This window comes from Fringilla coelebs (assembly GCF_963513975.1).
Source record: "Fringilla coelebs genome assembly, chromosome: Z".
Taxonomy (NCBI): domain Eukaryota; kingdom Metazoa; phylum Chordata; class Aves; order Passeriformes; family Fringillidae; genus Fringilla; species Fringilla coelebs.
Window position 1 is genome coordinate 12282614 of NC_140031.1, and position 27724 is coordinate 12310337.

General features: G+C 34.8%; 1 protein-coding gene across 7 annotated transcripts in view; it reads left to right on the forward strand.

Annotated features, from left to right (window-relative positions):
* Positions 1 to 27724, forward strand: part of NIPBL (NIPBL cohesin loading factor) — a 151909-nt gene that overhangs the window by 89751 nt on the left and 34434 nt on the right. For 6 of the 7 annotated variants that reach the window (XM_084225499.1, XM_084225500.1, XM_084225504.1 and 3 more), the window contains 7 exons: positions 3582 to 5102; positions 18679 to 18861; positions 23211 to 23408; positions 23592 to 23663; positions 23754 to 23843; positions 24947 to 25050; positions 26229 to 26315. In XM_084225499.1, coding sequence (XP_084081625.1) covers positions 3582 to 5102; positions 18679 to 18861; positions 23211 to 23408; positions 23592 to 23663; positions 23754 to 23843; positions 24947 to 25050; positions 26229 to 26315 — 2255 coding nt within the window. The remainder of the gene's footprint in view (positions 1 to 3581; positions 5103 to 18678; positions 18862 to 23210; positions 23409 to 23591; positions 23664 to 23753; positions 23844 to 24946; positions 25051 to 26228; positions 26316 to 27724) is intronic. The other variant, XM_084225505.1, reaches the window with a different exon arrangement.

Below are 27724 nucleotides of genomic sequence, written 5' to 3' on the forward strand. Positions count from 1 at the left end.
TCTTATGAATTTACTAGCTCAAAAGGATTCATACAAAAAACCATTCTCCAAACTACCATAAATTTGTTAAAGGAATTGGGGAAAATGTAGGTATATTTTGAGTATATCTACAACCTCAGAGAAAGGTGGATGAATGAATAATTGTTTTGAAAAGAATCTGAAAACAACGAACTATTATACCTAATCATTAATATAGTCAGAAAGCTCTTCTGTAACTTAATACATACTCCTTTTACTATGAAAACTGTTACAAAGACAGAAGCAAAAACATCCTGGCCACACTTTATTGGACTAAAGAGATAGTGAGCCAATATATTTGTAACTGCAACAAGTTTCAGATCTAGGTCTGAAAGGTTTCAAAGAAAGACATTAGTCTGATATTTTGGTGAAATCCCAGATCCCAATATTTTTCTCCCACGAAAAATACTCCTGTCTGTGGAATGAAGTTTGAATACTGATGCCTTGAAGGATATGAAGTATATTTCAATGGATATTGTAAAAATTCATCTGTTTATTTTGGGACTCATGACTTAACGAAGAAGCTATATGCAAACTTGCGTATATTCAACTGTAAAAGAGAAGATCTGAAGACATCTCTTTTTAGAGGTTCACTACTCTCACCTCACTGATTCTAATTCTTGTATAGCTGAAAGTGACGTCAAGATTTTATGAAGCCCCCAGAACCCAATGGTATGTTTCAGCTTTCAAATTTTTGTAGCTATTATGTCAACTTAAACAGTTTTTGTACTTATTCAATGGAGTTTATTCATTATGCTTTATGAAGGCAATGGTACTATGTATGCATCCTACCTTTTTTGCTCTAGTTCAACTGGATATTTTCTTATACTTAGGACAGCTTTTTTAGTCCTAGATCCAGAATTCTCACAGGAGACAAAGGGCTAATGATTGAGTCTAGTTTTGAGGCTCACTTTCAAGATGTACTGGAAATAAGAAGACATCTGTGGGTGATCTGTAACTCCGTCTGCAATCACGTTGCCATATAAGAAAATAAAACTATGAAGGTGTCCCTTTCTTCTCAGGAAAGATGTCAAATTATTAAAACATCAGTATTCTAATTTCAAGATAAATGAAGAATGTGCATCAGAAGAGCTGTGTATTTAGAGGGAATATGTGTATCAAGTTGTGATGTGATCATCTGCCTATGTGTTCTCAACTTACAATTTGACATTTTGGATGATGAAGAGCAACAGCATGTTGAGCCTGGTCACTTACAGAAGTCCAAGCAAGAAAATTGGCCCTACTTGAATTGTTTTGGTTGTTTGTTCTTGGTGCCTTCAGCATGAGGGCTCTGAAAGGTGAGTTTTGGTTGATCCAGCTACAGCTGTCTAAGGCATCACAGTTTGTGGCCATCTGCTCCTCTAATAGGCATAAGCGAGGAAAGCATTTTCTTGCTTAAAGCTGAATCACTCAGCCTGGTAGGTTAATGCTAACCACCTTCACTAGTGTCTTATGGTGATCCATTAGACAGTAGTTGTGGAAGTATGAATGCGTGTTCCCTTCTGCTACAGATGATAACTTCAGTTAAAGAAATGGGGCAGATAATGAATAACAGTAATGTCTTAAAGACTACTGTTAGATCCACCATCAGAGCTTTTCAGAACTTTTTCAGTGTGCCTGGCATTTCTGGACTAAAATGATAAGGTTGACCAACTTTCTCATAAGAATACAAGTTTCTGAACTTAGATTTCAAAATGTAAAGGGTTTTAATTGAGAAGTAAGGTAACAATGTGTGTGGATGTATGTATATTTGTTCTAATCCATAGTGAAGCAAAATTCATCTATGTAAGTCCTCATATGAATCCAGCAGTTGCTGTAGCACAGAAAAAGGAAAAATCTCCATGCTAAAAAGCTGCATCTTTGATTTGGAAAATTTATTTTGCCTCACATGTCTATCATAAAGTTGGCATTCATTCCTACAGGCTTCTGTTGAGCTTTGCAAAATTCTTTGTTTGCAGTTGATCAGTTTCTGCATGGAGTTTATTGTATCTATCTTTACTGTCTTCCAGCCATTAAATCTTGTACAAAATTTTTGAGCTTTAGAAAGTTAGAGATATCCAAATAGATTTGAGGATGAAAATGATAGGGAAAAAAGCCTGTTCACATCACTGGAATTGACCATGTTATTGTGGCCTAATTTTAATTTTGGAGGTGATCCTTCAAAGTATTTCTAAATAAGAATCTTCTAAAACTTTACAAGAAATTAGAATTCACATGTTGTGATTCTGGTTTACAGTTTCAGAGGACTGTGTGGGTTTTTTCATTTACATTTATTTCCCTGTTTCTTGATTGCGTCCTCCTTACTGTTCATTCACCTGATCTGAGCAGGAGAGCTGGTTCATTGCATCTGGTGATAAAGCACCACAAACCTAGGCACAAAGTACAGTATTTTTCATGCTTTGCATTTGTGGTCTAGGCATTTCGGCAATAGATCTATGTTTAGTAATTCCTTAGACTCACAATCATATTCCTTGATTACAGAGAAAGTAATTTTTTTTGACAAATTATGCAGTGGTAGTTGAGAAATGTGAATATAAGCTTTAATGCAGGTAGAGCATCTAGTTTGCATGGCAGAAATTGTTTTTAATTTAGAGTTCTGTGTTGGTAATATAAATGGGTTTTAGTTTTATATGGGTAGAATATGCTCTTTTGGATACTTCCATGTGCTTCTCATTTCTATGAATTCTACCAAATTACAGGTGGTTGACTTAATTTTTCTGTATTCTGCTCCTAATGTTTTTTAGTGTAAACTGAAAGGCTTATTGTAGAGTCAGGTTCTTGACAGAAAATTATCACTATACTTTGTGTTTCATCTATAAAAAGCATTATGATTGCAAAGAGAAAATTACTCAAGTTTTTAAGTGTCTAGTGGTCCCCCACCTAATATGCATGTGTTAAGGTAGAGACTCCAACCCTTGGTTTACTGCTTTGTTTCAAAGAGAAGCATGGAGGGGTGGAATAGTTACTTCCTCAGTTTTGTTCATTGTTTGTGTGTTCCCTGACTAAAATATGTGTGAAGTCCAGCTGATCCACTGAACCAAGTAGGGAAAACCTCTATCATATCAGTGCAGATCCTTGCTTAGTACTTGCGTAATAAAGCACGTTGGATCTGCAGAAGATATCTTCTATAGTAGTGTTCCTCAAAAACTAGTTGTGTAGCTGCAGCTTAACATTGACTTTTCAGACTTCTGCCTCAAGTCTAATTGAATAGTTTGGGGGTTTTTTTAATGGGATGGGTTTTTTTGGTCCTTATGCATTGCAGCTGCTTTATTAGGTGGTTCACTTGGGAATTATACAGGACCTTTGATTTCATATGTTTTGAGGGAGGGTTTTTTTTAATGAGTAGCTGGCATTTGTGGGAAACGGACAATGGATGATAGTCTGAATACATGAAAAAGTGTTAGTTAGAGAAGTCCTATTCTTGCTTTTAAATTCAGTGGATTTTGTGTGCACGTCCATGCTGTGGAGAATTCATGATGAGAGTGGAAGGGAATGACATTCTTCCTTGAACATTTATCAGTTTTTATATATAATTTGTGGTTTTTTTCTCTTTTAACTTGCAGATAAGCCTCTAAAGAAGCGAAAACAAGAAAACAAACCACCAGAGGCTGGAGGTGCTACTGGAGGAAATAGAACAGCTTCTCAGGAGACAGGTTCTGCAGGAAATGGGGCACGGCCAGCACTGATGGTTAGTATTGATCTGCAGCAAGCAGGAAGAGCAGACTCTCAGGCAACAGTAACTCAGGATTTGGACACCATCAAAAAACCTGAAGAAATTAAGCAGTATAATGACGGGTTTATGTGTGTTCCCCAAGAAGACACTGTTGGAGTTCTTAAATTTAAACCTGAAAACCATCCAGAAATTTTTAGGAAAAAGTCAGACTTTGAAAGTCAAAAGACAGATATCCCGCAAAATGAAAACAGACAAATGGAATTCCAGCAAAATGAGAGCAGACGGTTGGAAAGTAAATACAATGAGAGCAAGCAGTTAGAAGTGAAACATGAAAGCAGACAAATGGAAATGAAACAAAATGAGAACAGACAGACAGAATTGAAACAAAATGAGAGCAGGCAAATGGAGATGAAACAAAATGAGGGAAAACAAAATAATGGCAAACAGGAAATACGGCAAAGGCCAGAAACACCGAAACAGAAGAATGAAGGCAGACCTGAAACACCAAAACAGAAGAGTGAAGGGAGGCCTGAAACACCTAAACACAAACATGATAATAGGAGGGACTCCAGTAAACCTTTGTCAGACAAGAAAATCGAAATATCTAGGCACAAACCAGATGTGAAATCTGATCCTTCAAGGATGAAACCTGAAAGTCGACCTGATCCAACAAAACTGAGGCCTGATGGGCGTTCAGTTTCTGATACGCCGAGGCGTGACCATGACAGCCTTAAACCAAGATCTGAGGACAGGGGGGAGTCAGAGAGATACAGAGGAGATCCATCCAAGATCAGAAGACCTGAATATTTGAGATCCTCAAACAAAAATGAACATGATTCTAAGCATGGTATTAAATCTGATGGTTCAAAACCTGAGAAATTTGAAAGGAAATATAGGCATGAGTCTGGTGATTCAAGGTTTTCTTCTGGGGATCAGAAATCAAGGCCTGACAGCCCTCGTATTAAACAGGAAGGTAAAGGGGATTCTAGCAAATCAAGACCTGATAAACCTGGTTTTAAGTCACCAAACAGCAAGGATGAACGAAGGACAGATGGTAATAAGAGTAAAGTAGATACTAATAAAGCACATGGTGACAATAAAGCAGAGTTTCCCAGTTATTTGTTGGGGGCAAGATCTGGCGCATTGAAACATTTTGTCATTCCAAAAATCAAGCGTGATAAAGATGGCAATGTTACTCAGGAGTCAAGGAAAACTGAATTTAGAGGTGAACATAAGGACAAAGTAGAGAAGATTGGGCTAGTTGAAGATCTAAATAAAGGAGCTAAGCCTGTAGTTGTCCTTCAAAAGCTTTCTTTGGATGACGTGCAGAAATTTATTAAGGACAGAGAAGATAAATCAAGGGGCTCTTGTTTTAAACCTAACAAGAACAAGTCATCCAAACCTAATAAAGGTAAGATTGTTTTAATATTAATTGCATTGTATCTTTTACACTTAAGTTCTTGCAGACTTTCTACTTCTGCTGCTAGAAATTAAATGCAAACACTTGATAGTTTATATGCTTGCTTATATGGTGAGAAAGAAAGTTAAACTAGTTTAAGGACATGACATTATCAGAAATCTTGCTAGAAATGTATCTGAAATTACTTATTTATTTACTTCAGTACAAGTACTTAATCTGGCAACACTTAAGTGGTCTTAAGATGTACTTCAGCTGCATTAGTTTTATCTGGTAATTTATCTGGTGAAATACATCTGTCGTGTGTATAATTTTACCTGGTTTAGGTGTGTCTGTATAAAGGACTGCCACTACTGTAAATATTGCAGCTGGAATGATGGGAAATACTTAGTATGCAAGCCCTAAGATTCTTCTTGTATTTAATTTGAAGTTCAATGATTTTCTCCAAAGCATGTTTTATATGGCAGTAAGAGCATGGATGCGAAGTCCCACCTACCTCTTTAACACAGTAGACACAAATCAGTTGAGGAGGTTCCATACTTGAGACTTTGTAACAGTAACTTAGAAAAACTTTTGGTCTGTAGGAGACTTCTTACATCATTGTCTCTAGTGTCCATTATATGCAGGAAGAAGAAAGCTGAACAGTTAGCTGGCATTTTGAAATTAGTAGTATGTGCAGGAAATAATTTAGATTAGCTTGTAGGTTTGATATTTAACTGATTGTCTCTTTTGCAGATTTAACACTTTTAAAAAATAAGTTTTTTTTTTCCCTTGGCGCTTTCATTTTGACTGCTTTGGTTTCAGACTGAATAGATCATTTCACACTGTGAAATTAGTATTACTAACTGGTTGGATTTCCTTTTTTTAACATTTAACATTTAAAGAATTTAAATTTCTTGTAGTAATATTTATAGAGTTGTCATGTCTTAAAATAGACTGATAAAAAAAAGCCAGAGGAGAGGTTTACAACTGTATGCAGGATGATGTATAAATCCATTTCCAGGTGAATGATGAATTTCAAGATTAAAACATTTTCTTATATAGCTAATCTGGTAAGAAATGTAGAAATCATCTTCATGAATGTATGACTATTTTAGGTGCACTTGTAAAGAGGTGTTTTCTGTATCATTAATTTCTTTTGCTATGCCTGTTTTCTATCTACTAACCAGTTTATATTAACTCTAAAAAGCCTTAATAATAATTTGTGATGTATTTTACATATTTGTAAAATATTAGCCTCCTTGTTAGGGTTTTCTCTTTGTCCTGGAAATAAGAACACTATCCCTTTCCCTTTTTGAAGTTTGAAAGAGGCAAAATTTCAATTTCTAATAATAGGTATCTAGAGTTAGCCATAAAATTATGAAATCTTTGTCCTCAGTTTAATCTGAAGCTTTCAGATGAAACCCTTATGTCCTTGATAGGAAATGCTGAAAACTTTCTGGTGGAACTGAAGTGTAGTCTCAGGAGGAAAGATTTTGAATTCACACATTTTTATGTGCAGAAAGCCAGTGACTTACCAATCTTCTGAACAATAGGCAGTGCATGTATGCTTTCCAAAATGTTTCTGAATTACTTTTTTCTTGTAGTCTGTATTTTATGTGGTTATGTATGTAGAATGCTTTAATAATGTGTAAAGGTTTTAATGACTTTTGGTATGATTCTAGTAGCTGTCACAGATGAGCAATGCATTGATTTTAAAATTAGTTTATAATTTCTCTAAAATGTTTTTCTGCATTTTTTTTTCTTTCTGAAGTCATCATTTTCTTGCATTTCTTGCACTTTGAAGTAATTTGGGACACGTTTTACAGGGAAAAAATTGTTTGAACCTGATACAAGTCTTTTTGCAGTTGCATTCGGGATAAGGTTCTTACAATGATGCTAGAAATAGGTTTCATGAAAAGAATAACATAACTATTTTTATCTTACAAATCATGTTTTGAGTGTTCAGCTGGCAGATTTTAGAGAAAGTGTCTTTGAACTGCAGATTTTTGATGTGTATATTTAGTTCTGTATTTTTTTTTTCTGATAGCTTACTTCCTAGAACACATGCTAATTTACCAGGTGAATTCCAGTGTTTGAAAAGATACAAATTTTATAAAGTTATCTCTCTTCATAAGGCAAAGTCTATTTATCAACAACTAACTGATGTAGATGTATTTATGCCACTGACACAGTGTCCTTAATCCAGTTGAAATAGTGTTCACAGTTTTACTTGGTGCCATTTTTAGTTATAAACTTTTTAATACACTAAGAACTGTAATTTTCATAAATCTTCTTTTACTTCATCCTATACTACTTGGTAGATTATAGTAATTCTTTTCCAGTGTTGTCTTTTAGCATCATTATTCAACTTCTCACATGCCTCTTATGCCATGTAGCTTAGTATATTTTACTTTCTCTTATTTCATTACCCTTGTATCTCTTGTCCTTTCTTTTTTGCTTTCTCATCCATCCCTCCCTCAAGAAAATGTCTTCTCCTGGCTTTGTCATGTACAACATCATTGGTATCATTTATCTGAAATGCAGTTTAAAATAGGGTTGTTCAGCTAGTTCAAAACACCATTTAGATAGTTGTTCTGTCTTAAGGGGCTAACTGCCATTCATTACAAAACTCAATTGACTCACATTAAGTTATAATTAATTCTTTGCAAACTGAAAGTCTGTACAACTTTTTGCATTGTTTTAGCAAATTTTAAATTTTAAAATCATGCCTTTATTTGCATTGAACTTCAAAAAGACAAGGTAATATTGTCACGAAATTTTATAGACATGTTTGAAATTTTATCAAGTTATGGACGGGATGGATAGCCACAGTATGTGACCCTTAATATTAAGTCAATCCAAGAGTCCCTTTTGGCATTTACAAGGAAGAAATAATTTTTCTCTCTCCCATGATCTTTGAGCATTTTTCTGAAAGATTCAGTGTATCTCAGCGAAAAGTTAGATTTTTTTTCATAGTATTTTTGTTACAGGATCTTGTGGTGAAGTCTTGTGGCCAATTTTGTCCAGGTCAGAATGAACTGTGACATTTTCTTTGTCTGATTTTAACATCTGTTAATGTCTTTTATCTTGGTTTTAATGCAAATGTATGTTATTATGGGACCCATGAAACTTTTCCCTTTAAGCTTGTGCCTGCAATGAGGAGGTCATGTTTGCTGTCCTTTCTTTTCAGAGCTTCAGTGAACACCTTCTCTGCTGCTTTTTTAGAGCTATGCTGATCAGCAACGTTGGGATGGGAGCTGTTAGCAGCTTTATGGTTACTGCATTCTGAAAAGGACAAATTTTCCTTTTTTTAAGTATAAGTAATGAGAGAAACTGTAACTATCTGTGCAAGATACCTGAGTAGGTTTATAATATGTTTGAAGGATTGTCTTTGCAAAACAAGGGTCTTTTGGATCTTCCTATATCACCTAAAGGAGTTTGTTGTTTAAAGGGAAAAAAAATTTCTGATCTGAATGCCATGCCTCCATTGTGTAGATTGTTGTGGGATTTAATTATCTTCACAACACAGAGCTGAAGACATAAGGTTTTGTTGCTCACTACAAGTCTTCCTAAATATACTATGTTTCCTGCTGCTCTGATCTGAAATTTGAGTACAGACTTGACGTTTCTTTGAAGGTGATCTTCATACATACTCTTTACAGGATCAGCTAAAAATCTTACTGCTTAATCATCTTTATGTCATTAAAGCAATGCTTCTGGATTCTTCTGTGTTCTGTGCTTACATGGTTTGTTTTGGGGGTTTTGGTTTGGTTTTTTTTAATTCCAGGTGACTTTTTCAGAGCCTGTAGTAACTGATTTGGTGTTTGTGTAACATGACAGTCTCTTTGGATTCTAGCATTGCTGGAAATGGTTGGGAAACAGCAATCAATTATCTTCTAGCAGTGACAAGAAAGGGAGTATTTCAGGATGAAAACCTGTATCCAGATTGTGTGGTTCAGTTGAGTGAACTTGTTATGCCTCTCACTGACTTCTAGTTAGTGTAGCCCAACTACTTAAAGGTGCTTAATGGTACAGATGAAAACTGTGGGCAGAAAGGAAGTACCAGTTCTAAACCTTGTTTAATTCTACATGTACAGGAATTCTATAAGGGCAAAATTGGGTAATGGATGTTAACACATCAAATTTTAGAGTTCACACTAATTTGTCTCCAAAATAACAATTTCTTAATGCTGGGACAGACACAAAATCAGACAGGGACCACAAGTAAATAACTGGAGTAAAAACATACTAACTTGGGAAAGGAAAAGTTTGAAACTCAGCTTGCATCCCATAAAATTATGCTTTTCTAAAGGTTAGCATTGTGAAAATCCTCAGTTCCATATATCTTGAATTTGAAATCACTGTCCTGAAGTTCCTGGTAGCAATTGCATTTGCATGTGTCAAGGCCAGAGTAATAACCTGCTGACCATATTGCTATGGATGCAGCACCAGGTGGATCTGTAGAAAATTATGCCACATTTCAGAGGGAAAAAAATACTGTATTTCAGCATTTGCTGCAGATAATTTATGATGCTTCTCGGCTCAAATGTTTAAACCTTCTTCAAACTAAAATTTAATTGTAATTATTAAAAAACAGCTATGACTTTCATAAGAGTTCTACAGTCTTCCAGTTTTTTCTCTTTTCTGGTATATTAATGACCACCTCCTCTCATCTTGACTAGAAGAGGGACTGGCTCATCCTTGTGCCATTAGAAGTATTTCAAGATACTTGTTGGGTTTGCAAAGGATCCACTTTAATAGGCACTTTGTTCATTGAGCCCGGATTATTTGGGGTTTTTTCCTGGATTAAAAGGTTCACATTTTGAAAAATGTTCCAGGCATTGTTTAGGTAAAAGTCTAAACTATATATAACTTGTTAAAGTGTAGGAAGATGTGATTTCTCCAACATACTTTGCACTGGAATGGTTTTGCTCCTACTTGCAGGGAATTTTAAGGTATGGTGTGTCTGTCCCATTCCAGAAGGTAGCTGGGGATTTGTGTGGGCATTGTACACTCTCTGGGGCCTTCATTTTTCATGCTGTTTTTTCAAAAGTAGATGTTGGATAAGCTGGTATTGGCACATAGCAGGAATCAGCCGCTGCACACTGGAGTAATTCCTTATGTTGATCTATTACTGAGATAGAGGTGACATTTTCAGCACGGAGCCTTGCCTGGTGGCTGCTTTCCTGCTATTTATTTCCTACTTTAGACTTTGCTACTAAGATAAATATTTTCATTCTTGGTCCTAGAGTATTTTTCTGGATAGGAAGAGTGAACTTCACATATGTCATATTGAGTTCTTAGCAGCAATACTGAATTTGACCCAACCCACCAATTTCTGTATACTTTGATTTGTCTGAAATATGATGCTTTATCTGTTTGCAGATTTAGGAGTGCATTGTTTAATTAGTTGATTTTTTAAAAATTACTTTGGCAAATGTAAGTGATACATGATTATTACCTAATTTGTCAGAACAATTTCTTGAAGTCTAAAACTGCTCTTGGTTCATGGATATGGACACTTGATTGAGTTCCTCTTGCTTCTGGGAATAGCTAAGGCTATTTTGCATAAATGCATTGCAATGTGTAAATGTGGCCCAGCAATTTGTCCAGTGTCAATTACAGTAGGCAATGCAGACTTGTTCATATGTCTATGGATCTAAAGGTGGATTTGATCTTGGCTTATGTTCCGGGATATGTCCTTGAAATTTTTGGCTTGAATTTTCTTCTAGCCAAAGGATAAATTGGCCTAAATACAAATACCAAAAAGCCTCATATTTGCTTCTGGAAAATTAACTTTTCTGTTGCTCAGCGTTGTCAACTGTTCTAGGTGACTCTTTTCATGTAAGAAAATTTAAACTGTTTACTTAAAATTTGGAGTTTATTTTTTGCTCTGTGGGAATACTACCAGCAAACAGAAAAAAAGAGTATGAAACCTTTTTTGTCTTTCAAATTGCTGAACTGTTGTTTTCCTTGAATAACTTTTCTTTAAATATACATTCTATTTCATTATCTTCAGAGATATTTTCCTATACTATTTTATATTTAAAGCTAAAACATCAGCAATCTTTTGTTGTTGTTCGTTATGTAATTGTTATCTTGAAGCAAAATTAGTAGCTTCATGCAATATTTTCAGTGATAAGGACTGAGAATATTTCTACCCAGCAGTAAGAAAAATAAGCAAGTCTTCTTGATGTGCCTAGAAGTCACAGATTAGATGTAAAATAATGGTTTTTGTTTGCTTATTCTCTGCAAAGGTTTTGGTTGTATTATATTCCTTATATATAAAGTTTTGTTTTATAAGAAGAGAAATTCTGAGGAATAATCTGATTTTATTTAATTTAAGTCTTTTGTCTCAGGCTCAGTAAGCAACCAGAATACATGGCTGGAAAAATAAATTAGTCATAAATTTCAGATCCCAAACATTAATCATTATAGGGTCAACAAATGGTTTGAGTTTAAAATTATCATAAAGATCATCTCATTTCAACCCCCTGCAATGGGCACCTTACACAGGATCAGTTTGCTCAGAACCCCATGCAGCATGGTCTTGAACACTGCCAGGAATGGGGCACCCACAACCTTTCTGGGCAATTTGTTCCAGTACCTCACCACCCTCTCAGCAGAGAACTTCTTTCCAACATCTAAACTAAGTCTCTCCTGTTTTGTTTTAAAACTGTTCCCCCTTGTCTTATTGCTATCTGGCAGTGTAAAAAGCCACCCTCCCTCTTTTTTTGTAAGCCCCTTTTGAGTACTGAAGGGAGTTTTAATAGAAGCATATTAACAGATAATTGCATACTGGGTTTTGCAACTGCACAAAATATCTTAACTTCTTAAAATAATAAATTGAGTTGGCATACATTTCAATGCATATGTTCAAAAGCAATGACAGCAAAATTCAAAAGCACCCCCCAACACTGATTCATAAATGCAAGGGAGTTTGTGCAGCATTATATTTATTTCAATTGCCAACCTTGCTTCTTTTTATTCTGAGTACTGCTTTATTTTTTGTACAGCATCTTGGAAAGCTAGGCTGCTCTAGCCTCCTTTTAATCAATTTCTATGCAGACAAAAAGTCAGCAATAAGGCCAGCAGTAAGTTCCTACAATACTCATATAGCTTGAGAACATCATTGATGCCAATCTAAACGTGAGTTCTCTTGGCATCTTGGGAGGGTGTGTGTTGGATGTATTCCCTGCTCTCTGCCTGGGTATTTCAGGGTTCCCTTTTGAAATATCTTCCCTCCTTCTAAAAATATTTCTTCTCAGAGTATTTTGTACTATTGTAAAATTCTTTTTGAATCTATGTTTCTTAGCTATGGTTAATTATGACCTCTGTTGTATCATGGAATTGTTCTGTTGCCATGTCCAGATCCTTTTCTGACCAGCCAGTCTGGGTCCTATCTTTTAAGGACTGGAGTAAAAGCAGGGAGTCCATTTTTTTTAGGCTGGGAGCCTTTCCTTTGTGCTACTGTTGGGGCAGGTGAGAAAGAATTGTTTTAAAAAATATGTTAGAGCAGGATCCATGAAATGTAACATTGCCTTTCTCCATCCTGCTAAATTGATTGAAGCAGAGAATTCCTGTGTGTGCAGCCCCTTGGGTGGTGGTGAGGGTATCTCAGTCTCCACCCTTTTTCTGGCATGAGTGTATGTGAGGTGAGCTCTGGAGTTATCCCTTCATATATGTAGTTAAAAGATGAGGGTAGGGCATCTTTTGATGGGTTACAGAGAGGTTATATCCTTAGTTATAATAGAGGGTTACATTCTTTTGGATATATCCTGTAGGATGTAGCTCTATACCCTTCCGTAAGCTTTACAGCAGGGAAGGAGAGAGGAGAGAGGAAAGAGTATAAATGTCCTATTCAGTTTGTTTTCACCAGTATTCATTTGATTATGTGCTTTTCAGCTGATGATAAGGTATTGAGATAAAAGTGGAACTTCCATCATATCAGCAGATATGTCCTCCTCAAAACTTAAATTCACCTATAAAAATTACTGGGATTTCCCTGTGTTTCCCATTCTGTTCCTGAAACTGTTCAGGGCACTAAATTATTTTGACAAGTGTGAAGCTGGTGGGCAGCAGACTTCTCACCAGGGGCTCACTGCACTACATAAAGAACACACTGGAGCATTTTAAGGGAGAACCTGGTGGAAATGATATCATTAAATTTGCACACTTGAGAAAGAATCAAAGATTTTTCAGCTTTAACCAGCGATGTCTTTATGAGTTTATAGGCACTCATGTGGCCATTTACATTCCAGTGCCTGAATGCTATGCTGTAACAATAGTTAGCTATTTTAGAAGTGTGTTTATTTTCTAAACAGCTTATAACATGGGGAAGTACTTCTGTCCTTTCTTTTTTTTTCTTTTAGTTCCTTATCTAAAACACAACTTTATCTGCTGAGAATTTGCTGTAGATTTAAGCATCAAGTCTCTGCTTTTTTAGCTACAGTGACATGGCTTTTCAACAAGGTAGTGGCACTCTTCTTATAGAATAAGGGTATTTTATTTCATTTAGCACAGGTTTCAAAGTTGGTTGAGCTAATCCAGAAAGAAACTGCTTATGCCTACCATAAGATGAAAGTTAGACTGTAAGCTTTTATTAGAAGAGGGAGGAATATCCTTTATCAAATGCCAGAGAAGATATTTAAGGAAGGTGAGCTTAGTCTCTATAAAATAATAACAAGACTGGATACATTAGTCATCAACAAAATAAGAAAAGTCCAGTGGCAGGTAATGTGTTTTGTAACAAAAGAGGAGCAAGAAAAGAGCAAAATTGAGCTGCAGTCAGTAGGGGTTTTTTTAATGTCCAAATGAAGATGAGTGACAGTTCTCTAGTATAGAAATTCAGTGGTCAGACTTCAATTTCTAAATGCTGAGAAATGGGAAGATTCATGTCCTCACCCCAAACAGGTGGCATTATTCCTTTCTCAGACCCTTGTGTGTTCTTTATATAATGTCTTCATAGTTGGAAAAGGTGCATTTTAAAATCAGAATACAGAGAGAGATTACAAATATTAATTTGCATTAACTGCTGTTTTGCAGAAACAGAAATATATGGAATATTTATAGAAAAATATGGAATATTTGTGTTTCCACTGTATTAACTGTCTCATAGTTATGAAAATAGCAATTCAGAGTTTAGGTTTCTAAGTGCATTTTAATCTTGATGGCTCATAGTTCACAGGTAATTGTACCAAGATTTGATCTGAACCATGCAGTTATCTTCCATAGTTTGGAAAGGAGAGATAAATCATTCAAGAGAAAATAAGAGTTTATTCATGTTGGTTTTGATTTCATGACAGGAACAGCCTCTCTGATCCTGGAAAGCTCATCTAACCATCAGTAAGAATCATCCTTTTTTCCATAGGTGCTTGTTTGAAGTTGTTACATCAAGCCAGGTGAAACTAATATGAACACAGTTCGTTAAGTCAAAAAATAATTGCGCGGTCCATATTGAACGGACCCAGCAGAAGTCCATAGAGATATTACCTTTTTTTTTAATGTTTAACTTTTCTTGAAGGATGATCTGCCAGGATCAGGAAGATCTACTTGCAAAGTCAATACTAAGTGATACTGGATCCTCCTAAACATAACATATGCATAAACGTTAGCTAAAGCTGTTTTACAAAGTTGAAGCTGCAAAACACAATACTGAACTGTGAATCGTATCTGTTCTTTTCCATTCGTTTTTTAAGCCATATGTGGAGAAGGGAAATACTAGATACATAGTATTAGGATATACAGTAATGGGATATATACACACTATATTACTAGATATACTATATTACTATAGGTACTATATTACTATATATACACCTATATATATGTGTGTGTATGTATACTGTATATATTAATAGGATATATAAATATCCTCTAGATATTTAGAGAAATTTTTCTACTATACACAGTAAAACCCTCTGAAAAGCCTCCCAGACTAAAGATATGAGACCAGGCTTACAGATTAATTAATTTCTCACTGACATTTTTTGATTGATCTTTAACTGTGTTATATTTTGTAAAGAAATGCTTGGTGAGAAAACATGTTATCTTGAGGGTCAGTGGACATTGAGTAGTAGATGAAGGTCGATTAACATTTTTCCCTATAAACTTTTTGATTATAGCAATCAAGCAAAACCAAGAATTTGTTCTCTGTGAAGTAACTTGAATGTAGGTTGTGGACAGCATTGCATGTATTTGGAGAAGCACTGTAGAAGTGATTGTTCATGTATGAAGTTCTTTGAAATTTTTGAAATTTTGAAATTGTTCTTCTGTGTCTTGCCTTCGGTCTCACCAGTGTGGAGTTGGTGAGAATGCTCTTCCTGGCAGTAAGAAAAAGATGTTGTTATGATGGTACTTTTCTTCTGTTTTTTGTTTGTTTGTTCATTTGTTTGTTCGGGGTTTGGTTGGTTGGTTGGTTGGTTTGTTTGGGTTTTTCCCTAGTTGTTTGCTTTAATAGTTGCAGAAGTTTTGAAATAATGTGTAAATGACATCTGAAGAATACACATGCCTGTAGTCTCATTTGAGACGTGGTTTACACTGATCACACGCATTGCAGAAAATGGAGTTTTTTCATTTTGCTGACAGTCCTTCAGCAAGGTATTTGGGCATTCTGTTAGATTATCAAGTATCTTTTTAGTAAAGTCACTTCCTTTTGCTATTTAAAAAGCCATACATGGTAGAGTCAAATGTAACCGAATAAAGTAAAGACATGGAAGTTAGATACTTGGTCTTAGCCAAATTAGCAAAAAAAATTGAAAGTTGAAAGTGATTGTACATGGATTTTTTGATTTTAAAGATGTTTGTGTTACATATCCTATTAATTGTTTTACAAAGTTTTCCATAAACTGAAAAAGCATTAGCGTGTGTTTTATAACCTAACTCTTATTGCCATGTGACTGGATTCTTAGGTGAGGTGAATTCTTGTAAGTATTTCTTTATCACTCTGAACAAAAAACCAAAAAAAAATAGTGCCTACATTATAAAATAGAAGATATTAAAGAATAAATTTAGTAAGATATTTCTAGTGACTTTTGAGCTGCCCTGACTCATTATAGCATAATTAATAGAGTAAAATAAATATTAACAAGCTCCTGACTTGACCAAAAGTACAGAATATCCCTGATTTTCTTCAGAAAGGTTGATAAGTCCTTCTCCATATATATTAGAATTGTACGTATGTGTACAGTCATGCTTAACTCCTTTGTACAGCAGAAGTAAAACTCCATAGCTTTGGTTGTTTACAATCCTCAGCAGCTAAGAAAACTGGGTATGTGGTACACTTACTTCAGGGAACATTGTGGCAGAAAGAAAAACTTCAATGATAGCTTATAGAAACCTTTATAATAATTCTATCTGTTCTCTTTTCTGGTGTTCTGTACTTGAATAAAGGAAGCTTTACTTATTTCCTAATAAAAGAAAAATGGGTAAGCTTGTATGGTAATCTGAAATATCTGTAACAGAAGAGAGCGCAAATCAAGCAGTAGTTGAATTTACCACTGGAGAAATAGAAACTTAAAAATTTTGAGACAGAAAAAAAATTCGTTTTACAAATATTTTAAGTAGTCTTTTTTTTCACTTATGTTTAAGGAATGCTGTCATTTTTTATTTATATTTAAAGAATGAGTACAAAATGAAAGGTCAGTGAGAAAAGAAGGCAAGAACAGATATTCCTAGGAGACAATAGAAAATAGAATAGCCTGTGAGTTTTATTTGTTATTTGAGGGTTTAATGCAACTTTCATTCATGTACTTGTAGCTGTCTTTTGCAGTGTTTTTGTTTGGCCAGATTTATTGTAGGCTTCATGCTACGTGTGTAGTCCTGCTGATTTTAATGAAATTGCCAGCGGGCATAAACTTGAAAATACCGATTAGAGAACCTGGATTTACAACCCTCTACGAATTTCATCTGTGGAAATTGTCTTAAAACTTGTATATGTAAATTGTTCTGCATTTTGGGGCTGGGTGTAAGCTCCTCATGCACTGTATAGGCATAGAAAGTATGGGGACACAGTGCTCAGATGCACAGCTCTGCACATCCAGCCTGGACTTGGCTATCATCCAGGCAGCTGCTGGTACACACAGAGGAAATGGTCTGCCCATGCTGATGTACTTCTATCTGTCTGAAGTCAAGTGCATAGCCCACAAAATTAATCATTAACCAACCACACCAGGAAATGTTTTTCAGCATTTTCAAAAGCAATATTGGTAATTTAGGTAGCTTTGGTACATGGTGATTGTATAAGGATGGCAACCTAGCACAAATAGGTAACAGTGAGCACAATGTGAAGGAAGCAGGGACAACTTTACTATCACTTTACTTTGTTTATGTTTCACCATGTCGCTTCAAAAACCCCAATATTTGAAGTCAAATTGTTTATTGAATGACTTGGAGAGTGTGTTTTGATGATGGAATCTCATGGTAATATTCTTCTAATTCCAATTAAGATGTTTAAAGAGAGAAAGAAAAAAATCCATCTTGCAATAAAAGTTAGGATAATAACACAAAAATGGACATAAGATTTAGAAAGTTAGTTTAGTGATGTAGTGAATGCAATTAAAAAGTATATTATCATCCAGGAGATAGGGTTTTTTGGATGACTGTGTGTATATAACAATTAGGAGGTGATTTCCTCTCTAAATAATATAGTATGCATTGGGAAGGAGAGAGAGGCACTTGCACAAAAATGTTTTTTCTGTGGCTGGAAAAACATTAACAGTTTAGTCTGACAACCTGCATATCTGTGTAATAAGTTCTTTGATAAATAAAAATAGGACATCAAATAAGCAAACCCCAAAGAAATACTTTTGAATTGTTTTCCTTGTGTCAGTTGGAAATATTTTGCCTGCAAATTTCTTTAATTCTGACTGCACATGGATTTGTTTCAAAATTATAAGAATGATGTGATATTGTCTACCTATTTATCACTGTGGAAAAGAAACTTGATTTGTGGTTTCAGCTAGCTGTTTGTCTGTATTCAATAAAAATGTTTCAATTTTATTTTGAAAAAAATCAAGCAACAATTTGCATTGCATCATCAAACTACCAACAGGAGGTAAGAAAAAATCTGAAGCAAAAGCTGAGTTGTCAATGATTTGGCCTATATTTAGGCATATGACCCCACAAGTGTTGCCACAGGTTGTCTGTTCTTACTGGAAAAGGGAATATTACTGTCTTGGGTACACTAATTACTATAAATGATAGTAAACAGAAATGTTAATGAGGTACTAAGAAACCATAATTTACAATTGTTAGAAAACCTGATAAATTCAGAGGATGAACTGAAATAAGACTAAACTTTGTGGAATAGAGCAAGGATATCATTCTACAAAGGTAATTGAAAAGGTGATTCAAAGGTAATTCATTTTTATGACTGAAAATATTTTATTGAAGGAAACGTGTTTGTAATTTATTGTGTTATTATTTGTAATTGCAGTGTGGTCTTTAAAAAAGGCTGTTGAATACATTTAGGTCTATCTAACTGATTGCCAGAGATTATCCTGGAGTGGTTCCTGAGACAGGATTGTAGTATTGCGCCCTCTTTTTTGTCTTCGGGTTCACATATGCTCTTCTTACTCTCCACTAATAGGTAGCATAGATCAGTCAGTGTTAAAGGAGTTGCCTCCTGAGCTTCTGGCAGAAATTGAATCCACCATGCCACTTTGTGAACGTGTGAAAATGAACAAGCGCAAACGTAGCACAGTTAATGAGAAACCAAAATATGCTGAAATCAGTTCTGATGAAGATAATGACAGTGAAGAAGCTTTTGAATGTAAGTAGTCCGTAATTCTGTTCCTTAAGATGAAAAAAGCTAGTATTTTGTTTTTACAAAAAGATAACATGTCTTTTTTAAGTTGGCTACCCTAAAACATACAGTCCCAAATTTGCTGTCCTGACAACTGCTTGGCCAAGAACCCTTGTTTCTCTTTTAAAAGAAAAATTACTTGATTGCAATTTTTCATCCAGGATGAAAAGCAGTGAGTTGTTAAATTTATTTTCCTGATTACTTTACTGGAAACTGCTCCCTAGATATTTTTTTTGCTTTCAGTTGTACCATAAAACATTTCTAACTATTCAGATTAAGAAAAATATCTTCTAAAGAAGCACAGAATTTACATACAAGTGTGCGCAGAGAGAAATTTCACTAAATAAATTCTTGAATTATTCTTAGTTTTATTGATAAGAAAAGTGGAAGATCACCTCTTGAATTTTTGTAACATAATAAATTGAGAGTCTTGCTTCACAGAAGTTTCTTAAAATATTTCACTTGTTATATTCCTCAAAAAATGGAGGTTATTCTTGATGAATTCTCAAAATACGTTTGCTGCTTCTACTATTCTTGAATTAACTGTTTTCAAAGGAAGAGAGGAAGCTTCTCTTTAGAGTTTTGCTGTGCAGTTGAATGAAATTCCTAAGGAGAAAAATTGTTATTTGTCTCTAAGTTAAGAAGGCATTTCCTACTTGTTGACAGAAGTACACTGGGTTAATTTCTATGGTTGTACAGTTAACGAGCACTGGAAATTAGCTGTTAGACCAGAGTGAATCAGTTCAGTCTGAGCCATGCATAGCTATGGGAGAAGCCTGTTACCCTGAGAAGCAATCTTGATTATAAGGATGTTTTTCCCAAATTTTGCACCTTTTTTTATAGAAACATCTTAATGAACTTTCACAAAATATAATGTTTTGGGGTTTAGTATTTCTTAAGGTCCAAAAGAGAAAGATTTGTTCGCTTGGCTTCTTAGTATGTTTCAAGGTTTCATCCAACACAAACACTGTGGTTTTGCACATGAAAATTATAACACTGTTACCTTTGATCTTTATCAAAGAAGCTGAAAATAATATCCTTCTGTTTGTTTGTTTTCTCTTTTAATTATAAGTGAATAATGCTTCTCTGTGCATGAATGTGATGTCTTCAGGTCAATTGTAATCAGTCTAAATTTTGGCTAAGGATTAATGATGACTTGCTTCATTCAGGAATTCTATATTCTCTGTTTACTATATTGTATCACCCTTATATGATGTTTATTATTTGGAACAGTGAATTTAAAAAAAGAATTACTGAGCAAGGTTATTTAAGTTGGTTGGGAATGGAGAGAATTGTTATCACTTTCAAATACCTTAATCTATTTATTAGCCACAGTGACTGTTGAAGTTCTCAAATACAAAGTAGAACAAGTTAAGGAAAACTTTCACAATAGTGATATGCCTTGAGTAATTCTAGTTTCAGTATATCCACTCGAGATCTGGCGATCATTCTAATCAATTCAGTGAGTACATGTGGTTTAAAAATAAATTACTATATTTCTTCAAGAGTACTGCAGAACTGAATTAAATTTAAAGCAAGACAGAACTATCAAAAGTGAAAGATCTATGGCAAGTACACTGAATAGATTTGTATTGTTACAAATACATGTTTCTTAATTATTCTGTTGCCCTTAAACTGAACTTAAAAAAATATGAAATAGAGTAGTATAGAAAAGAAGTTTCTTTGAATATTTCATTAAGAAGGGACAAGCCATTAAACTAAATAATGGGAAATTAAAGATTGATGAAGTAATTCTCTTACAGTAATTACTAAGTGTGATATTGCATACATGTTTGTCGGAATTTCGAAGGAAATTGGGTGTTTATATCCCAAATAGTATTTATTTATGTATAAAATCAATCCTAACTCTTGAAATGTTATTAATGCGTGCTTTTTTAGTCAATTTTATTGACTTCAAAATAAATATTGTAGAGCAGTGATTGTGAATAGGTGCTCCAATGTTCACATTATTTGTCTTGTAGAGCTAGCAGAACTGAAACACATTCTGTTTTGTCATGCAGCGTTGATAAACTGGTCAGTCTAAAATTCTGCCAGAAAGCAATATTGGAAGTTACTTTTCTTGTGGAGATGTAACTGGGGTCAGAATTCATCCCACAGAGCTTAGTGTTACAGATGATTTGTAAACTGGAGAAAGGGCCATCTGCCTTCATAAAACACTATCTCATGGGGTAAAGGGATCAGTTAAGATGTATAAATCTTTCCCCATAGAACTCTTAGTTTCTTCTCTAGTACATTTACTCCAGGTATCATAGGATGGTTTGAGTTAGGTTTAGGAAGCAACCTTAAAGATCATCTAATCCCATCCTCCCTGACATGGGTGGGAATGCCCCACTAGCCCAGGTTGCTCAAGGCCCTGTCCAGCCTGGCCTTGAACATTTCCAGGCATGTTGCATCCGTAGCTTCACTGGGCAATCTGCTCGCTGCCTCACATAAAAATTTTCTTTCTGATCTCCAATCTAAACCTGCTCTCTTGCAGTTTCAACTCATTACCCCTTGTCCTAGGACTCCATGTCCTTATGAAGGAGTACACACAGGCTAGCCTCTAGAGCCTGTGACAGTCCCTCCCCTCTAGATAGTATCCATTACCTCCAGTGCACCAGCTCTGTATCCTCTGCAGCTTGCTGAGGGTGCCCTCAATCTCACTGTCAGTGTCACCAAGATGTTACAGTGCTGGCCCAAACACCCACCCCTGAGGGACACCACTTGTCATTGGTCTCCATTTGACCGTCAAGCCATTGACTGCAACTCTTTGAGTGTGACCATCCAGCCATTTTCCTACCCACTGAGTTGTCCCAGATGGCTCACCGTTGCTTCAGTCGCAGTTAACTCTCTCAACCATTTTAGGCAGTGCTAGTACCTCTGCTATCCTGAACGTGACTGTACTTTTCCAGAAGGAAGTCTGATCCAGATGCAGTAAATCTTGAAACCTGAACTGAGTTATTATATTAAAGACTTGGACCGTCTCTATTACATTTTTGGAATTTGAAACCTCTAGGGTTCATTGCAGAGCAGAAGTGTTCCCTTAGAGGTTATGTTTATTAGTTCTGATCCTAGGCTGACTATTGGCCATAACCTGGTATGTTTCTTATGTTTCTTAATAAATGGCTTGTGGTAAGAACTTTTCAGTTCAGTTCCAGTTCTGTATAAATGCTTTGAGCCATTCTGCTCAGAAACAACCTTATATACAGTCATGCCAAGGAGACTTTGTAGAGACACGCAATATCAGGACTGTTATATGCAGGTCCTGAAGCAATAAACTGGCAATAAACACTGCCAGTCTGGAATGTGATATTTTGGAAGTGTTTTGATCTTTGCAGTACAGTCTGTGTAAGACATCTCTTTGGCAGCTTAATTAACTGATTATGTTAAAAAAGGGAAAGTTGGCTGATTTCATGGAGGAAGCTACCTGCTCATCCATTTCCTTTTCTTTAAAACTGAGCACTCTGTCAACTTCAAAACATGCAAGATTTCTTTGAAAGTAACAGAGAACTGTCATTCTGCTCCCCCATTTTATTTTCACCAAATCTCTATGCCATATTTGCTCCAACTTCTTCAACATTCACTTTTGCTGGGCTTTATAGTCCTGCATGAAAATGAATTAGAATAATTATCTGTGGTAGAGGCTTGCTGTTTGGCCCAGAATTCTGACTCCAGCTTTCTCCTTTACACAAATTTCCTGCAGTATATACCAAGGCAAAATTTTAGTTATCTTGGCAAAACAGAATATCTTTTAGAAAATAGATTACCAAGTCTCATTGGAACTCAATGGTGTGTTAGATGGATAAGGCAGTCACAGAATTGGAATATGGATACCCAGTAACAGTCACAATTTAGATAACTGAGGAAATTCTCTCCATATTCTCTTATAAAAGGATGAAACTTATTTTAATTTGTTCAGCTTTGCTTACTCTGGTTTTAAAAAAGACAAATGTCTTGTAAATTCATATTTTTAAATGTTTCTTGGTATCTTTGCCAGTTTTAAGCCAGTTTTTCTGTAATTCAAAAGAAAACATTAAAGTAAGTAATCCATAACAGAATTGTATCTGGTAACCTAAGTGTCCATTTGATTTGAAGAATAGCTATACAAGAGTGTTGGACTTGCAAATCATAGAATTATTTAGGACCTTTATAGCCATCAAATCCAATGTACAACTAATGCAAAGTCCACTACTATACCATGTCCCTAAATCTTACATCTGCACATCTTTCAAATATTTTAAAATGTTTGATTTTGAGCTATTAAAAGTGTAAGTTTTATATTTAAAATGAAAATGCATTTATGCATTTATTTCTAGCTTCTCGTAAGAGACACAAAAAGGATAGAGATGAAGCTTGGGAGTATGAAGAACATGACAGGAGAAGTTCTGGTGACCATAGGAGAAGTGGTCATTACCATGAAGGAAGGAGGATTTCTGGTAGTGGCCGTTACCGTAATCGCAGTCCCGATGACTCTGATATGGATGATTATTCTCCTCCTCCTAGCCTCAGCGAGGGTAACTGATCACTATAAGGATTTAATTTTATTCCATAATACTAGCACTTTTTTAATGGATATGTTAAATATTTTAAAGTGGACATCATTGTGTGCAATATTGAGTACAAGTATAAGAAATGTAAATAATCGTTTCTATAAGTTTTAAGGAAGTGTTTGTTTTACTCCTTATTCTCTTAATTAGTGGCTAGAAAAATGAAGAAGAAAGAAAAACAAAAGAAGAGGAAAGCTTATGAACCCAAACTAACACCTGAAGGTAATTTTAGAAGATTTATTTTCTACAGTTTGTGTTTTCTGCTTTATATTTAAGATAATCGTTTATTAATTTCCTTTTTTTTTTCACCAGAAATGATGGATTCTTCAACCTTCAAAAGGTTTACTGCTTCAATAGAGAATATTTTGGAAAATCTGGAAGACATGGATTTTACAGCTTTTGGTAATACATCAGAAATTTTCAAAATGCTTACCCTAGTTAGAAACCCGAGAAAAAACTGTATTGGCATTTTTGAACTTCCTTCATGGTGACTTAATTTCATGTGGTAACTTGCTAGGGCCTACAGGATTTATATGGTTTTCACCCTGAAAAATCATAATGGGTATCCTTTCCATTTCCTTTGGAGTGGAAAGGATACTTTTTTGGGATGTCATTAGGTTGTTACCTTCTGTCAGATATGTAAGCAAAATGGTTCTCTTGCTAGCAATGTCTGAGGCACATAATCACACATCTGCTACTTGCAGATATGATTCTTCCATTCAGACAGCAGAGTCCTTGTGAATTTATGGCTAAGACACTGTATCATTTACCTATATCAGTGGAAAAGCAGCCTCCTTAACTAAGTGTCTAAGGAAGTACTTCATGTTGCCAAAGGTGACTTTCTTTTGAAATGGATAATGGAATATTCATTAATTTTTTTTTTCCTAACATCTTTGTCACAGGATTAAAACAAAGGGAGGGGCATACTAAAGAAGTTTCTATAGTTTTTAAAACCATAGTGTATGCAGCCTTGAACTTTCAAGTGAAGTCATTGGAACTTTTTGTGTCTGGTAGCATGATTTTTGTCTAAGGTCAAATACAATTAAGACTCAGATTATTTCAAGGCGCTTATTTTCATATGTGTTTTTCATCTATTGCTCTTGCCCAGATTTGAGCTTTAGGGCTACAGTTTAAGATTTGTTCTACTGAATTAAAAATTATGGCAGAAGTACTGCAATAAATGGAGTTTGGTATTTTAAAAATTTTTAGTTTGTGACTTTCAGAAGTGTATGCCTCATGTTAGGTTCTTAAATGGTGTCTTAGAACCATGAAATACCATTGATATGTTAAGTTATAATTAACACGTATTCATTGTTTCAACACAAGCAAAAGGTGTTATTATCAGTCTTTGTTAGATTCTAATTATTTGGAACCATTAGATGGAACCATTTGAACAATCAGCTCTTTTTTTTCAGTTAGCATTTTCTTATTTGAATAAAAAATACTGATTTCCTAGAAATAAGATTGTTAAATTTTTTACTCTTTTTTTTTTCTTTTTTTTTAAGGCGATGATGATGAGATTCCACAGGAATTGCTACTGGGCAAGCATCAGCTCAGTGAGTTGGGTAGTGAATCTGCAAAAATCAAGGCAATGGGCATTATGGACAAGGTACCTCTTCATAGTCTAACTTTTTTTGGAATATAAAATATTCATTAACATACAAAAACTTACTTTTTCTGTAATGACATTCCACCCTCTTCAAAGACGCATGGACCAGAAGAGCAGCTGAGCTTCTGCTCACTTAGATGAAGAGCTTAGGAAGTTGCAACATCTTAACTGTTACTCTTTCAGAAGCTGAGACATTTTTGTTGAAAGGTCCTCCTCTGTCTCCTGCTCTTCCTCAGTCAGCTAGAGGAACTTTTTTTGGTGCAAACTTGTTGATGTCTCACCTCTAGAAACAATGCTCTTGATTTCCTTTTATCTTCCTGGAGCTCTTGGGCAGTCTTATGTTAAGCTCTTTTCCTGCTCTTGACCACTTATGTTTGTGGAGTGTCTGTGAAACCATGTACTATTATAATTGCTCTGGACTATTTCAAACTTCTGTAATCCAAAATTTAGATATTTCTCCAGGATTTTCCTTCAATCTCCCTACCTTCCTTTGTAGTTTGTGGGTGGTGTGATCATTTCTCTTTCGATCGTTCTCACCGTTAATCTCTGTTCCACATTTTTCACACATACATACATACATACATACATACCTCTATAAAATCAATTTTTTGTTGCTTCCAATGGTGAATAGTATCCAAATGGGAGAAACTAACTCTCTACGAGGTTAACATATTCCACAAATTATTTAATCAGACTTGTACAGAAGATTAGTAAGTTTACTTTTTTCAACATGCTACTTCTTTGAAGTTAACACTAATATTAAGAATATGTTTCCCTTTTATTATCTTTCAAGTATCAGGGAATTAATTTCTGCTTGTTCATGCAGTATGGATTTTCTCCTAATAAAGCTCTGTATGGTCAGTTAGAATTTGTAAATCATACGTGGATTTGGTAAATTTCTATTTCTAGAAGCAAATAACTATACAGCATTAGTGATAGGCAATTTAAAAATTTGTTTCTGTGGATTTTGCTAGTTGAAAATGTAGTTTAATTGCAATCCTAGAATATAATTTGCCTGTTTCCATTATAGTATCTGTATTCTCCTTATGCCAAATTGCTTACAGTTTAAACAATTCAGATTGTACAAGCTCTGTCCTTCATTCCTCAATGTTCTTTTCAGCAATTTGGAATCATTTCTATTTCTGCAGTTGTTTGATATGTTTCTTTGTTTGTTTTAGCTCTCAACAGATAAAACAGTAAAAGTTCTGAATATTTTGGAGAAGAATATTCAGGATGGATCAAAGCTTTCCACTTTACTAAACCATGTGAGTTTGAAATTTCATCATTTAACTCCATTGTGAAGAATAGTTTTCTTCACTTGAGTCCTATTTAGTGATAGATTCAAATACTCTATATGTGTGTGAAAGGGATTTCTGATATAACATCTGTGATTAAAATTTGCCGTGTTTTAATACTGGAAGCAAAATTCAATTAATTGTGATTTTTCATAGTTGTCATTTTCATAGTTGCCACTACTATATTTTACTATAGTAGTGACAACTAACACATGTATTGGGAGCAGCTGTATTTTCTTCTGTTTCATTTTAGATATTATAGTCATCCTGAAATATTAACGACAATTCTGGTGTAATTTGCATTGTTGGACATTTCTTTGCTATGTGTCTATAAAACATCTCTAGAAAATGGAAGAGATACTGCAGTTTTCATATAGTCTATATTTCTCCTGAGCATTAAGAAGGAAGTTTAAGGTTTAAGTGTTCTTACACTACAAAGTGAAAATGTCAATATAAATAAAACTAACAGGAAGTTTAGTATTTTAGGATGGGTTTTTTTCCCAGGTATACCTAAAACTGCTCAAAGATTTTGAGGTTTTATGAGACTGATGTTCCATATTTCATATATTTATTTATACACTTTCTATTCAGACAATATTGCAGCAAGATTAGAATTGAGTTTTAAAGAAAAAAAACCTCCTCATCTGTAGAAATAAGACAGTAGTAGTTTATATCAGAAAGGAAGAATTTGAACTTGCACATGAAAACCAGACACATTATTGGTACCTAAATACTTTCATCTAGACAGTTTGTAGGGGTTTCAAAGTTTCAGTATATGGTTCTGAATGTCTTAGACAATACAAAAAATGCATTAAAGGAAGTACTGGTTTACCTGGTCTACTTCATTATGATGAAGTCTTTATGCTAATGATTTTAAAGTGATATTTTTCTTTTAGTTTTTTGAAGTAAAACTCAAAATTATTAAGAAGTTAATTAAATTGTCCAGTACTTGCAATTCAGAGACAAACTTGGATTAAAAAAGAAACAATCTTTTTTTAAAGAAGGTGCAAGGTTGCTACTTTTACAGTGCAGTGAAAATATCTTACATCCATATCAGTATATTTTTCAGAAGCAGAGGATGCTTTAATATTAATTTCATTTCCAAGATAAGTAGGGGAAACACTTTTTTTCCCCTTAAGGTGTCGTTTGTGTACATAGCAAATTCCATAAAGCCATTGTATCTGAGAAGTTTGCAAGGACCTCTTGATTTGCAGATTTTTGTTGATTCTCTAATTGTATATCATGTATATATAATGCCCTGTTCTGTTGGTTCAAATTATCTTACCCCAAAGACAAAAAGCTGTTACAGTTTCACTGACCTCTGATTTTTACAAGGAAAGCCAACAGTGTTGAAGTGTGGTGTCATATAGGTAATAAAG